We start from the raw sequence: 14,146 nt of genomic DNA, 5'->3' as shown, positions 1-14,146 counted from the left end.
CAAGGCAAGGAGGCAGAGATAGGCAGGAGAGAGCCTAACCCTCAAGAAGTGGCACTTGGCTTTAGAAATAGGCTTCCAGGAGATAATTTATTCCCCCTTCGAATACCTTTTAATTCAAAATGGACATCCGTTTCCTGTTTCCTCTATGTCTGAAGAGGACATCCTGAGTCCAGTGCATGTAAACAGCTGATTTTCTATATGTTTCCTGGTATGTTCCTACCAGAAGAGAGTAAATGCTTTTGTATATTAGAGTAAGCTGTGCACTAATGATATTTTCTCTAGTGAAGTTAACATTTCATTTATGAAGGATAATTTTAAAGAAATAGATAAATTATTCTATAAAGACTTTTTAAAACAAAATTGGAGTTTGTCCTTAATAGTATGTTTTTAGTTTAAAATTATTACTATTTAAATTATGTGCCATGAATATTGTCCTTGTAAGATAATTGTTTTAAATGATAGTAGAAGTTTTAGATAAAGGGCTTATGCTTCAGTTCAGTCACTCAATTGTGTCTATTTGTGACCCCATGAACTGCAGCACTCCAGGCGTCCCTGTCCCATCACCAACTCCTGGACCTTGCTCAAACTCATGTCCATCGAGTCAGTGATGCCATCCAATTTTCTCATCTTCTTTCATCCCCTTCTCCTCCTGCCCTCAGTCATTCCCAGCATCAGGGTCTTTTCAAATGAGTCAGCTCTTCGCATCAGGTAGCCAAAGTATTGGAGCTTCAGCTTCGGCATCAGTTCTTCCAGTGAATATTCTAAAGGACTGATTTCCTTTAGGATGGACTGGTTTGATCTCCTTGCAGTCCAAGGGACTCTCAAGAGTCTTCTCCAACACCACAGGTCAAAAGTATCAATTGTTCGGCTCTCAGCTTTCTTTATGGTCCAACTCTCACATCCATACATGACTACTGGAAAAACCGTAGCTTTGACTAGACGGACCTTTGTTGGCAAAGTAATGTCTCTGCTTTTTAATATGCTGTCTAGGTTGGTCATAGCTTTTCTTCTAAGGAGTAAGTTTCCTTTAATTTCATGGCTGCAGTCACCACCTGCAGTGATTTTGGAGCCCAAGAAAATTAAGTCTGACACTGTTTACCATTGTTTGCCCATCTATTTGTCACGAAGTGATGGGACTGGATGCCATGATCTTAGTTTTTGAATATTGATTTTTAAGCCAGCTTTTTCACTCTCCTCTTTCACTTTCATCAAGAGGCTCTTGTTTCTGTTCGTTTTCTGCCATAAAGGTGGTGTCATCTGCATATCTGAGGTTATTGATATTTCTCCCAGCAGTCTTTGATTCCAGCTTGTGCTTCATCCAGCCTGGCATTTTGCATGATGTACTCTGCATATAAGTTAAAATAGCAGGGTGACAATATACTGCTTTGACATACTCTTTTCCCAATTTGAAACCAGTTCATTGTTTCATGTCTGGTTCTTATGTTTAAGGACAAGTAATTATTTTTCTAGTAACTACTTTATGTTGAATTATAAGGACTACATATTTTATTGTACTGTGGACATTATAGAAACAACTTGATATTGTTAGTATTATCATTTCAATTATTGAAAGGATAGCCTTGATTTTTAGGCATATTCAGATATTTGAGATTGCTGGGTTGTTATAGTAAGGTTTAAATGAGATGAGCAACTTAAATCATTAGGGTGAATTTTATTTTTCTTATGTAGATCAATCCATAATGGATGTTTTGAAACATAAAAGTTTCTTAGAAGAGCTATTGTTTTGGACAATAAAGTATGAATTTCCCCAGAAGATGGTGACTTTCTTACTCAACATGCTTCCAGATCAAGAGTATAAGGTATCTACATTTTTTCCTTCTTTTCTGAACTTTGGTCGCCTTTCTTTGCCTTTTCAACATTAAATCTTTTTGATATATTTCTCAGCTCAGTTGCCAAAAGAGGGCCTACACAAAAAGCGCAGTATTTTAGATCTGAATCAAAGCACTTTTACAGAGCAGGATTCTTAGGGTTACCCTTCTGCATGAGACTTGGTCCAGAGAAATTGCTGGGGGGCAAACAAAAGCACAATTACACAAATAAATATGTGGTTAAAAATTGTAGTAAATTCTCTAAAGGAGAAAGATGCAACATGCTTTGAGAAAATGTTTAATGGGGACAACTGAATTTAGATTGTGAGATTCAGCATGGGAAAAGTACAGAGTTAGTAGCTTCTGGCCATAACTGTTAAAGACACAATAGTGTTGACTCATGTACACATGTAGATGAGTGAAGTCTCTAGTCTCAGAGGGTGTGGACCCACCAGTTACTCTTCTATGTTTATGGCAAAGTTATACAGCCTTGTGTCTGAAAAGACAGTGAATCATGGTTTAGCTCTTCTTATGGTTTAAGAAGTAAAGCCTCTTTAGGAGTGACACTTTAATAATGCTGTTTTGTATGTTTATGTCTCCTTAAGAAAACAATGGATGAAGTGTATATGGTACCCAAAAAAGAAAACTTAAATATTGGTTGGCTTTCAGATCAAATAGGAAAAAATATCATTTCTTTCGGACTAGTCACATTGACTCACTTATTGTTTAGTTGTGTAAACAACTCGATTTTCAAATGAGACTTTAGATTTTATTGCTAAAGTAGTTAGCATAGGACAAAGACATATTTTGACATTAGTGAATTGATACCTTTGTGCAAAGTGAAGATTTGTGTTTTTAAACCATCTTTGTAATTGCGTTAAAACTTTAGTAATTTAAAATGCATATTGAATATTTTTTTAACTATCAAACTATTTTGCAAATTTTCAAAAAAGGGACAAATGTAAGACTACCATCATTGAAATTACTTTTCCAGTTGTCTTAGACATTGTCATAAGCTAATCATAGCTTAGCTTTATAAATTTTGTACTTTATAATTTATACTTTATGCTTTTTATACTTTATACCATTTTCTACTTTAAAATGCTAGTATAATACGTTGAAAATGTGCTAGCAAACTTAAACTGTGTTTTTTTCTTCCTGTTTAAAACATTTTACAGGTTGCATTTACAAAAACTTTTGTTCAACATTATGCTTTCATTATGAAGACACTGAAGAAAAGTCATGAATCGGACACTATGTCTAACAGAATTGTGCATATTAGTGTTCAGTTGTTCAGCAATGAAGAGCTAGCCAGACAGGTAACAGAAGAATGTCAGCTGCTGGATATTATGGTCACTGTGCTGTTATACATGATGGAAAGTTGCCTTATTAAAAGTGAGCTACAAGGTAAACTCAGAATTATTTTCACTGGTTTTATAAGTACACTTTGCATAACTAGCCTTAAAAACTCTTTTTATGCTTAAAAGTAGCTTTTAAAAATATTATAAAATAATACATATTTGTTAAAGCTTGAAAAATTTTTAGCAAAATTTAAAGAAAAACTTTAAATGCAGTTCTGTTATTCACAAATAACTTGTTAACATCTTGGGATGTTTCATTTCTTTTTGTGAGCTGAGTATTTTTATAGATAAGAATATGTACTGTAAAATATTCTATCAAGTGTACACATTAAGAACATGTTTTTTAATGATTGCAGATAGTACTATCATATGACTTTACCGTAACTTATTTAACCATTTTCTTATTAGATATAGTTCTATTTTTACAGTCATGAATTTGTTACTGTCAGCTTTAGACATTTTATATGTGTATACTTTTATAATTTAAAAGTTGAAATAAATCTTGCCTTTTATATGTTCCTTTAGTGTGATCTTTAATTTTCTTCCTTTATGCCTTTTCATATTGCCATAACATTTTTAGGGATTCTTCCCATTCTTACTTGTTTGTGGTCTTTCGTCTTGACTTTACCTCCTCATAATAATGTATATTATTTGAGTATTTGCTATGTACTAGGCACTGTGTTTTTTTGGCCTCCAAAATCGCTGCAGATGGTGACTGCAGCCATGAAATTAAAAGACGCTTACTCCTTGGAAGAAAAGTTATGACCAACCTAGATAGCATATTCAGAAGCAGAGACATTACTTTGCTGACTAAGGTCCGTTTAGTCAAGGCTGTGGTTTTTCCTGTGGTCATGTATGGATGTGAGAGTTGGACTGTGAAGAAGGCTGAGTGCCGAAGAATTGATGCTTTTGAACTGTGGTGTTGGAGAAGACTCTTGGGAGTCCCTTGGACTGCAAGGAGATCCAACCAGTCCATTCTGAAGGAGATGAGCCCTGGGATTTCTTTGGAAGGAATGATGCTGAAGCTGAAACTCCAGTACTTTGGCCACCTCATGTGAAGAGTTGACTCGTTGGAAAAGACTTTGATGCTGGGAGGGATTGGGGGCAGGAGGAGAAGGGGACGACAGAGGATGAGATGGCTGGATGGCATCACTGACTCGATGGACGTGAGTCTGAGTGAACTCCGGGAGTTGGTGATGGATAGGGAGGCCTGGCGTGCTGCGATTCATGGGGTTGCAAAGAGTCGGACATGAGTGAGTGACGACTGAGTGACTGAACTGAACTGAGGCACTGTGTTAATATTATTTATACATTGTTTCAATTAAATTTCTGAACAACTCCCTGTTTATGCTCAGTCTTTCAGTCCTGTTTGACTCTGGGACCCCATGGACTGCATTCTGCCAGGCTCTTCTGTCCATGGGATTATCCAGGCAACATACTGGAGTGGGTTGCCATTTCGTATTCCAGGAACAACTCTCTAGATTGGTGTTACTATTTCCACTTTCAGTTCAGTTCAGTTCAGTCACTCAGTCGTGTCTGACTCTTTGCGACCCCATGAACTGCAACACGCCAGGCCTCCCTGTCCATCACCAACTCCCGGAGTTCACTCAGATTCACGTCCATCGAGTCAGTGATGCCGTCCAGCCATCTCATCCTCTGTCGTCCCCTTCTCCTCCTGCCCCCAATCCCTCCCAGCATCAAAGTCTTTTCCAACGAGTCACTTTAAAGATGAGTAAATTGAGGCTTAGAGAAATTGAGTCATTTGTTGTAGAATATATAGTTAGTAGATGACAGAACCAAGAAGGACTTTCTATCTCCTGATGTCAGACTCTTTGTTCTTAGCCACAGTATAGGCAGTCCAATTTTAATAGGACTTTGTCTTCACTTGTTGACACCTGGAGCTAAATTTAAAAAATAATAACAAACTGCATCAAATTTAGTCTTAGGACGTTTCCGTTCTCTGTGAATGGGAGATCTTATGCTTGAAACGTGCCTTCTACTGTTGTCTCCTTTTGCATACCAGCTCCTGTTTTCTCTTTATACTGATAGTCTGCCTATTCTCAGGTGCAGTACCATAGCCTGAAAATTTATATAGGGATCAGTGCAGGCATGATGCCTTCTATGTAATAATAACTCACTAATAATGATGATAGCTGCCATCTTTTGAGCGCTCACTGTATACCATGGTTTCTTTCCTAGTGCTTTAATATGTTTTATCTAATTTAACCATCAGTAATTCTGGGGAGTAGATACTGTTTTTTTCCATTTTAGAGATGAGGCAACGATGAGGCAACTGTGGCTTAGGGAGTTGAGAAGTCAGTGATCTATGGTTTTATAGCTGTGAGTGTCAGTCTAGGTGTCTGACTTCAAAAGTCATACTCTGCCTCACTATGTACAATAACTCTGACTTCCCATTGTAAATATGATGGGAGAGTAATATATTATTTACATAAAGCAGTATATTTCTTTACCTTTTTGATGGAAATATTAAAAACTGATTTGCATTATTTTTCTATCTTTGTGTAGGATGCCGTTTTCTTTATTAGATACTTAGCTGTGTATATTCAGTTCAGTTCAGTCGCTCAGTCATGTCCAACTCTTTGCAACCCCATGGACTGCAGCACGCCAGCTCCCTGACCATCAACTGTGTATATTACTCTTTTTCTTTTTTGAAATAGTATCTGTCATTGTTGAACTGTATCAATGATATTCTTATACATAGAATTATATAATTAGAAAAGGACTTTTCACAAATACAGCATTTTTAATTTATAAACTGACAAACTTGAAAAAATGAAAAGTATCTACTCTTTTCAAAAGAATTGAATCTTTTTTCTTGACTAGGTGGTTTAGCTATGCTTATTATGTATGGCTTGCGTTTTAGAGAAGACTGTTTGGGAAGGAGATGTATATGAGTCTGCCTCCCATTCTTTTTTTCTAGCCTACTTTCCTGAGAGAGTTTTTGTGTTTGTTTCCTTAACTTCCAGTCTCTCATTAACCCGCCTCCATCTAGTGTTTGTTCCCATTGTTCTGTTGCTTCTCCAGAATTGTCCAGGACTCCGTTAGCCACGTGTCCTACTTTTCCTAGAACTGGTCCAGGTTATGCCTGTTATTTTGACATCAATTTTAATACAGTCTTTTTTACTCTCAAAAGTGTTCCAGTTTATATAATTAATTATATGGTTACCCTTTCTGTGACTACATGATAAGGCAGCTGGTGATAAAACACTGGACCTTATCTTGCTTGATTTTCATTAGCATTTCACGCTGTTGCTTCTCCTTTGTTTGTGTGGTGTGGAATGATTTTCTGCTTATTCTGTCAGTGTTTTTGTTTCTTGGCACTTGGTCTTGCTATCCCTGTGTTTCTTACTTTTCCCGTATTTTCTGAAATTGTATTACGTAGTCTTCATTGCTTTCTATGTATACTTTCTTCTACTGCAGTTAGTCTGTCCTGGAAGTTCTTACACAGATTGAATATTCCAAAAGCTAAATAGCTATAAGTAGCATTGCTAAGATCTTTAAATATAAATGTATTTTTTTCTAGCAACAAATTACATTATTTCTAAGCCAAGTCTAACACTATCTTTAGCTCCAGTGCTGTTTTTGTTTCCTCTTTCTAAAGTATGTAACATTTCATGGCACATATTTACTGGTTTTCTAAAAACACCATATGTTTTCCTTGTTTTTACATGAAGAGTATTGGAATGAGCTTTAAATATATTGAATTAGCCACAGATATTACCCAAGTTCTCTACGCTTTTTAGTTTGTAATAGCCTCCGTCTAGCCTTTGTATGCATTGTCATTAGACAGTGTTTGAAAATTTTGTCTATACTGTTAGTAAATGTAGGAGCTGATACAATGAGTATTCACATGGCCACAGCAATAACTGAAGATTGAAAGAAAGAAGCCTCTAGTAGTACGTGACCCCTTCCTTATACTTTTACTTTCTTATACTTTTCCATATCCTTGAAATGTTACAGTTTGTCCTGTGAAATTGTCTGTGTAGAATGGAACTTTAAACCATGTGTTGCGTAACTGTAGGAATGTCTATAGTTGCTCATAATGCCAGATTGATCATCTGTCCTGAATATCATATTATTTATTGAACTATATTCTTTGGATATCTGCAAGCACCTCACACACACAGTGTCAACACCAAAAACTCATTCTCTCTCTATGAAGTTCTGCTTTTTTCCTATTACGTGTGTGTGTGTAAGTGCTCAATTAAGTTTGTGTGTGTTAGTGCTCAAGTTGGTGTTTTGGCACCACACTAACCATCTACAGAGCTGCCCAACCTAAACCTAGGAGTCAGTTTTGACTTCTTACTCTTTGTAGATATAGTGACCATCACCAGGTCTGTCATTTAAATCCTTCTAAATATATTAGAATAACCAGTTCTTTTCATCTCTGCTCTTTATGCCAGCACCGTCGTTCAAGCCATTGCCATCTCTAGGCCTTCTGTTACTGGTCCTCAGCACTCTTCTATAATCACTCTCCACACTAAACATCTGTTCACGTCCTCTCTTGCTTAAAACCCCCTCTGTGGCTTGCCATTCTCGTCTCATGAACTGCAGACTCCTAAAGCTGATTTATAAAGCTGTCTAGACTCACTGGTGCCACGTACCTCTGCATTCTTTGTCCAGTAGTTCCAATCTTTTTTATACTGCTTCCTCTACCTAGAATACCCTTTCCTCCTTGTGTCTAGTTTGCTTGGCTAATCACAATTTCTACATCATTCTGTAAATCTCAGTATAAACATCACTTCCTCAGGAAACTCTTTTTTCCTAAATTGTAGACCAGCTTTATTTGTTCTTAGGACTTCTTGTACTCTTTCTATTACAGCACTACCATGCTGTGTCTTATATTAATCTCAGCAGAGAAAGAGACTGTATAAAATCTTGATGTACTGTCCACTTTATTTTCAGAGCTTACTAGAATGCTGGACTCTCTGTAGGAACTCAGTAAATATTTGTTGCTGAGTGACTGCAAGGAGATCCAACCAGTCCATTCTAAAGGAGATCAGTCCTGGGTGCTCTTTGGAAGGAATGATGGTAAAGCTGAAACTCCAGTACTTTGGCCACCTCATGCGAAGAGTTGACTCATTGGAAAAGACTCTGATTCTGGGAGGGATTGGGGGCAGGAGGAGAAGGGGACGACAGAGGATGAGATGGCTGGATGGCATCACTAACTCGATGGACATGAGTCTGAGTGAACTCTGGGAGTTGGTGATGGATAGGGAGGCCTGGCTTGCTGCAATTTATGGGGTTGAAAAGAGTCGGGCACGACTGAGCGACTGAACTGAACTGAACTGAACTGAACTGAATATCATCTAACACTGAATCGCTGCTCTTTCTCTATCTATATTTGGAAAAGTATCAGTTGGATAAAAATAGAAGTTCTAGTCATTTTGTTTCATTGTAGATTCCAAGGTATTTTTCACAAGGACAGTAGTATTTAAAGCAGTGTCAGGGAAGTAGTGATTTTGATTAATTGTATTTTGCTTATTCATCCTCTGATTTCAATTAAACAGTGATTCTCAATGTTTATAAAAGGTAAAAACATCTCCGCATCCCTAAGCACTGTCCCATCAAAGTCAACTGCTCACTCGCTCATAATGGCTGTTCTTCAGTTCAGTTCAGTTGCTCAGTCGTGTCTGACTCTTTGTGACCCCATGAACTGCACTACGCCAGGCCTCCCTGTCCTTCACCAACTCCCGGAGTTTACCCAAACTCATGTCCATTGAGTCGGTGCTGCCATTCCAGCCGTCTCATCCTCTGTCATCCCCTTCTCCTTCAGCCCTCAATCTTTTCCAGCATCAGGGTCGTTTCAATGAGTCAGCTCTTCGCATGAGGTGGCCAAAGTATTGGAGTTTCAGCTTCAACATCCATCCTTCCAATGAACACCCAGGACTGATCTCCTTTAGGATAGACGAGTTGGATCTCCTTGCAGTCCAGGGGACTCTCAAGAGTCTTTTCCAGCACCACAGTTCAAAAGCATCAGTTCTTTAGCACTCAGCTTTCTTTATAGTCCAACTCTCACATCCATACATGACCACTGGAAAAACTATAACCTTGACTAGACGGACCTTTGTTGGCAAAGTAATGTCTCTGCTTTTGAATATGCTGTCTACGTTGGTCATAACTCTCCTTCCAAGGAGTAAGCGTCTTTCAATTTCATGGCTGCAGTCACCATCTGCAGTGATTTTGGAGCCCAAAAAATATAGGCTATCACTGTTTCCAAATCTTAGGTGTGGGTAATCTGTAAACCCTCCCTTATCTCCATTTCCTCATTCAGCTATACCCTCTCTCATTCTGTTGTGGGTCCTGTTTCATATGTTGTTAAGTTTGAGTTGGGTGAAATAATTTCATGGACTAAAACCTAAATTTAATTTATGGAAATATGAAGTACAGTAGAAGCCCTCTTCACTGATGAGTTTGACAATAGAGTGGTTAGTTAGAAAGTTGATTAGAGTGAGGAATTGTTAAAAAATGATACATAGATATCTGAAACAGAGGATTTTAACTGAAATCACAAGAGTGCTTGTTTGTTCTCCAGTCTTTTCATTTTGGGCAAAGCATTTGTAAGTTATTGTATTCTTTACTGGAATTCTCTCTTATCCTTCTTGTATATACTATGTTTGTAAAGCAGCACTTGTGATTTCCATTTTCAGTTTCTTTAAAGTAGAATAAGAACATAAAAATTTTTATGAAACAGTCTGAGTTTTGAAAATCTTCTGTACGATTTTTCTCCTCCAAGATTTTCTTAGGCACTTTTATTGTCTTTCAAAAGCTTATGATCCAGTTTTTATAATAGCTCTATTTATGCATTCGTGTTTTATCAGATTATATACTTGTGATTTAAATTTTATAATTATAATACACAGAACAGTTAGTATGAACAGAAACAAAAACAGACTCTGGATAAGCATATACCTTGGGTTTTGTGTAGTCTGAAATAGGCTCAACTTTGAGCATGCTGTGTATTATGGGTGTTAATTTGTTTTACAGGGGTAATGGGGGGCTTGTTTGTTCCATGAATCAGTTAAGCTGGAATAGGGAAGTAGGTCAAGAGAGCTAATACATACATGATATAACTTCTAATACTAAAGATTTTATACAAGCCTAATCCTCCCTATCGCTTCCTTCCAATGATGTGTTTAAACTTTGAGGCTTTTTTTTTAAGGCTTTATGTTTTTTATAGTTTCATAACTCAATATCGTGTAATATGTTTGACAGGTAGTAATAATAATTATAATGATGTGCTAAGTGTTATATTAACGTTTCATTTAATTCCCTTAATATATGTGGGTTTTTTTTTTTACCATTTTTATAGGTGAGGAAATTGATTCAGAGTTATGTAATATACCTGAAGCCATATAGGTATTAAATGTCAGGTTGGGGTTTGACTTTAGGTGACTCTGATTATAAAATATATAATCTTTATCATTGGTAAGGCTATCTTTTTTAAGCTAATTTTTTCTGGGTGTATGTGTTTGTGTCTGTTTTAGATGAAGAAAATAGTTTACATGTTGTAGTGAATTGTGGAGAAGCATTGCTGAAGAATAACACTTATTGGCCTCTTGTCAGTGATTTTATTAATATCCTTTCTCATCAAAGTGTGGCTAAGAGATTTTTGGAGGACCATGGCTTGTTAGTGACATGGATGAACTTTGTATCTTTCTTTCAAGGTATGAATTTTAGTCTTTTTCTTATTTATTTATTTTAGTTTGCAAAATTACTAATAGTAAACTATCAGACCCTAATTGAAAGAAAATAAATAGCACATCATTCAGTTACATGTGAAATGTCTCATTTTAATTGATATTTGTAAATTATTTAATAAAGTGCTCATGAAACATATCAGAGTTATGAAAAAAGTCAAACAATTATATAGAAAATAGCAGTGTAATTTTTAAAAGCATTTTAAAGCATTTATCTAGAAATTTTCGTATAAGAACGATTGTTAACACTTCCATAAAAAGTTCAACCAGTACCAATTAAAATGGTTTTGAGTTTATTTAATATATTCAATTATGTTATATAAGAAAGAGATAGTTCACAAAATGTTTTTAAGAAAGTCTTGTTTATGAAGAATTCTGAAAGGACCGGACTATTTTTTTTTAAATAATTTATTAATTTCTGTACATATTTTGTCATTTATGCCATCTGTGAACATTAAAATCTGTTTGGTATGAGGAAGTATTTTACTTGATTTTGAGTATGGGTGTTTGTTTCCATTTGGCATGGTTTATATCTGTTTTAATTTTTGTAAGGTATGAACTTAAATAAGCGAGAACTAAATGAGCATGTGGAGTTTGAATCTCAGACCTACTATGCTGCCTTTGCTGCTGAACTTGAAGCCTGTGCACAGCCAATGTGGGGACTCCTATCACATTGTAAAGTTAGGGTATGTTGAAAATATTTTTGTTAATTTCTGTATTTACCTTTAAAATAATTTTAAGAAGAAGATTTATGGAAACATTGACTTGTTTACTTGTATGTAATAATATGCAGTGTTTAATTTTGAATTCAGCTCTGTGAAAATTGACCTAAGACAGTAATGATTATTCTTAGGTAGGTTGGACTTGATGTATGTAAATGAATTATCAGATCTTTCTAGCCTTCCCTTACTATAAATAGTCTTTGTAGCTGCACATTCATCTTTATTGTTTCATTTTATCCATTATCAGTTAGTTACCTAATGTTTCTTATCTTTCAAGGGATGAGGATAAACTTAAAGTTTACACTTTTAAGATTCCAAGAACAAAATCAATATACATTTCATGCAATTCCTGTTTGTTTGTGAAAAGAACCTAAGAGTATATAACAACAACATAAATTCTTATAATTGGTTAAGAAACATGAAGTCGTGTCCGACCCTTTGCGACCCCATGGACTGTAGCCTACCAGGCTCCTCAGCCCATGGAATTTTCCAGGCAAGAGTACTGGAGTGGGTTGCCATTTCTTTCTCCAGGAGATCTTCTCAACCCAGGGATCAAACCCGGGTTTCCCGCACTGCCGGCAGACGCTTTACCGTCTGAGGCACCAGGGAAGCCCAGCTCACTTATAATTGCATGTGTTTTTGTCTTTCTATAAAAATACATATATTTACCTTTGCATTTTAAAGTATTGGTTTGATGGGTCTCTGGAATCCTTGGATAGTTCAGAAAAATGTTATCTCCTGACCCTACGAAACTAAGGACTGAAAGATTTTGCTGTATGGATCCCATGAAGTCCTACCTGCTAGCCTGTTCCAGTAAGCATGCTGCAAAAGGTTGTATAGTGCTTTTGGTTCTGCCTCTTTCAACTTAGGTGACTTGGTCAACTCATTTAAAACCGTTTGAGCTTCTCAGACTCTTTCTTTTAAAAACCTAAAGGGAACAAAACAGAAATGGGACAGCAAAGCCTGCTCTTATTCACAGGGTTATTATGAGACTCTTCTACATATATTCTTTAAATGTATGTGTTTCTTTAAGTGGCTTTCTATTTTCTCTCATGACTCCAGCTTTCTCTTAATGCAGATGACTCACAACTTTATTACAGGCTAGCCAGGTTCAAATTTCCAATAGCTCTGGTTATTCAGCATAGAATGTCAGAATATTCTGGTATTCTCCTTATAGGTACATGAGTTTTCTCAGGTTCCTAACTAACGTTTTAAAAACCTGTGTCTATACTGTGTCCTTTATGTCATTTTATGTATGCTATTATAAATGATGCAGGTTTCCAGTATAGAAACCTCCCCAGCTGTGTTCAGACTATAATCAGATACCGTGAATTCTCTCTTTTGTCCAGAAATGTCTCTCTACCACTTCTTTCCTCTGTTTTATTTCTTTATGTCAGTATTTTTAAAATCTTGGTTGTTAAGGTAACTTCTTAACTGATTTTTCTGCCTCTAGATTCTTCCTACTCTAGTCTTTCCTAATATCTAAGTTACCTCTGAGCTGTGTGCTTATTTCTCCTTTGCTTAAAAATCATTCACATTCCTTTCTGTCTACAGGATAATGTCCTTATTTCCTGTAGAGGCATTTAAGAACTTCCACAATTTGTCTTCAACGTATTTGTAATAATTTGCCTTCCTATACCCCATCTACCTCCATGCTTTCACTGGCTTGATTAGTATTCCTCAGCATGCAGTTCCTTTCTTGATTTCAGTGCTTTTGTTCAAATTAGTCCTTTTTTTTTTTTTGACATACGCACTCATTCTTTCTGCTTAGTCCAGTGCTTCTCTTATATAAGAATCATCTGGGAAGCTTAAAAAACATATATGCTTAAGTGTCACTGCTAGAGATTTTGACTTGTTTGGTGTACAGTAGGATCTTGGCAGCAGTTCTAACTGGAATGAAAAGCCATTAGTATTAGCTTTTCAAAGATTGTATTCAAAGACTCAGCTGACATGTAATCTGCTCATTTTAACTTCTTTCAGATTTATGATTCTAGTCTCTGTTTTTATAGTACTTCCTTTAATTTCCATTGTAGCATTTATTAAAAAAAAAAAACCCTGTCATCTAATATGAGATTTGTTTGTTCATTTATTTAAAAAAAAAAGTCTATTGAACGCTGTTCTATGCCAGATGCTATGTAGATGTTTGGGTTTTGGGTGTCAGACAAATCAAATAGATGTTCTTGCTCTATGGAGCAGTCTAATAGCAGAGATAGACATTAAGTAAGTAGGCATGTAGACTTGTTTTGTAAGCTTTTGTAAATATTCTACAGGAAAATATCAGGTTACTATGAGAATGATGAGTGTGGAGACTGATGGTTTTGAGGATCAGGGAAGGCCTTTTTGAAGAAAGAATATGAAAAAGCCAGCTATATGAAGAATAAAAGTGGGATTAGGGCTGGTAGTAAGGGAGATGGTATGGAATAACCTACCCCCAATGAGAAGGTGATTGGTCTTTTTAAGGAGTTTGTGGCTGGAGCCAGAGAATAAGATGGAATTGGAGAGATAGGCAGAGA

General features: G+C 36.3%; 1 protein-coding gene across 1 annotated transcript in view; it reads left to right on the top strand.

Annotated features, from left to right (window-relative positions):
- The window catches only part of UBR3 (ubiquitin protein ligase E3 component n-recognin 3), a 200,412-nt gene that overhangs the window by 64,958 nt on the left and 121,308 nt on the right, over positions 1-14,146 (top strand). Inside the window, exons 7-10 of the mRNA XM_069577308.1 lie at positions 1,690-1,820; positions 3,008-3,236; positions 10,699-10,878; positions 11,464-11,597. Of these exons, the coding sequence (XP_069433409.1) occupies positions 1,690-1,820; positions 3,008-3,236; positions 10,699-10,878; positions 11,464-11,597 (674 nt within the window). The remainder of the gene's footprint in view (positions 1-1,689; positions 1,821-3,007; positions 3,237-10,698; positions 10,879-11,463; positions 11,598-14,146) is intronic.

This window comes from Ovis canadensis, chromosome 2 (assembly GCF_042477335.2).
Source record: "Ovis canadensis isolate MfBH-ARS-UI-01 breed Bighorn chromosome 2, ARS-UI_OviCan_v2, whole genome shotgun sequence".
NCBI classification, from domain to species: domain Eukaryota; kingdom Metazoa; phylum Chordata; class Mammalia; order Artiodactyla; family Bovidae; genus Ovis; species Ovis canadensis.
The sequence above is the reverse complement of the archived record's forward strand: the minus strand, read 5'-3'. Positions and strand labels throughout refer to the sequence as shown.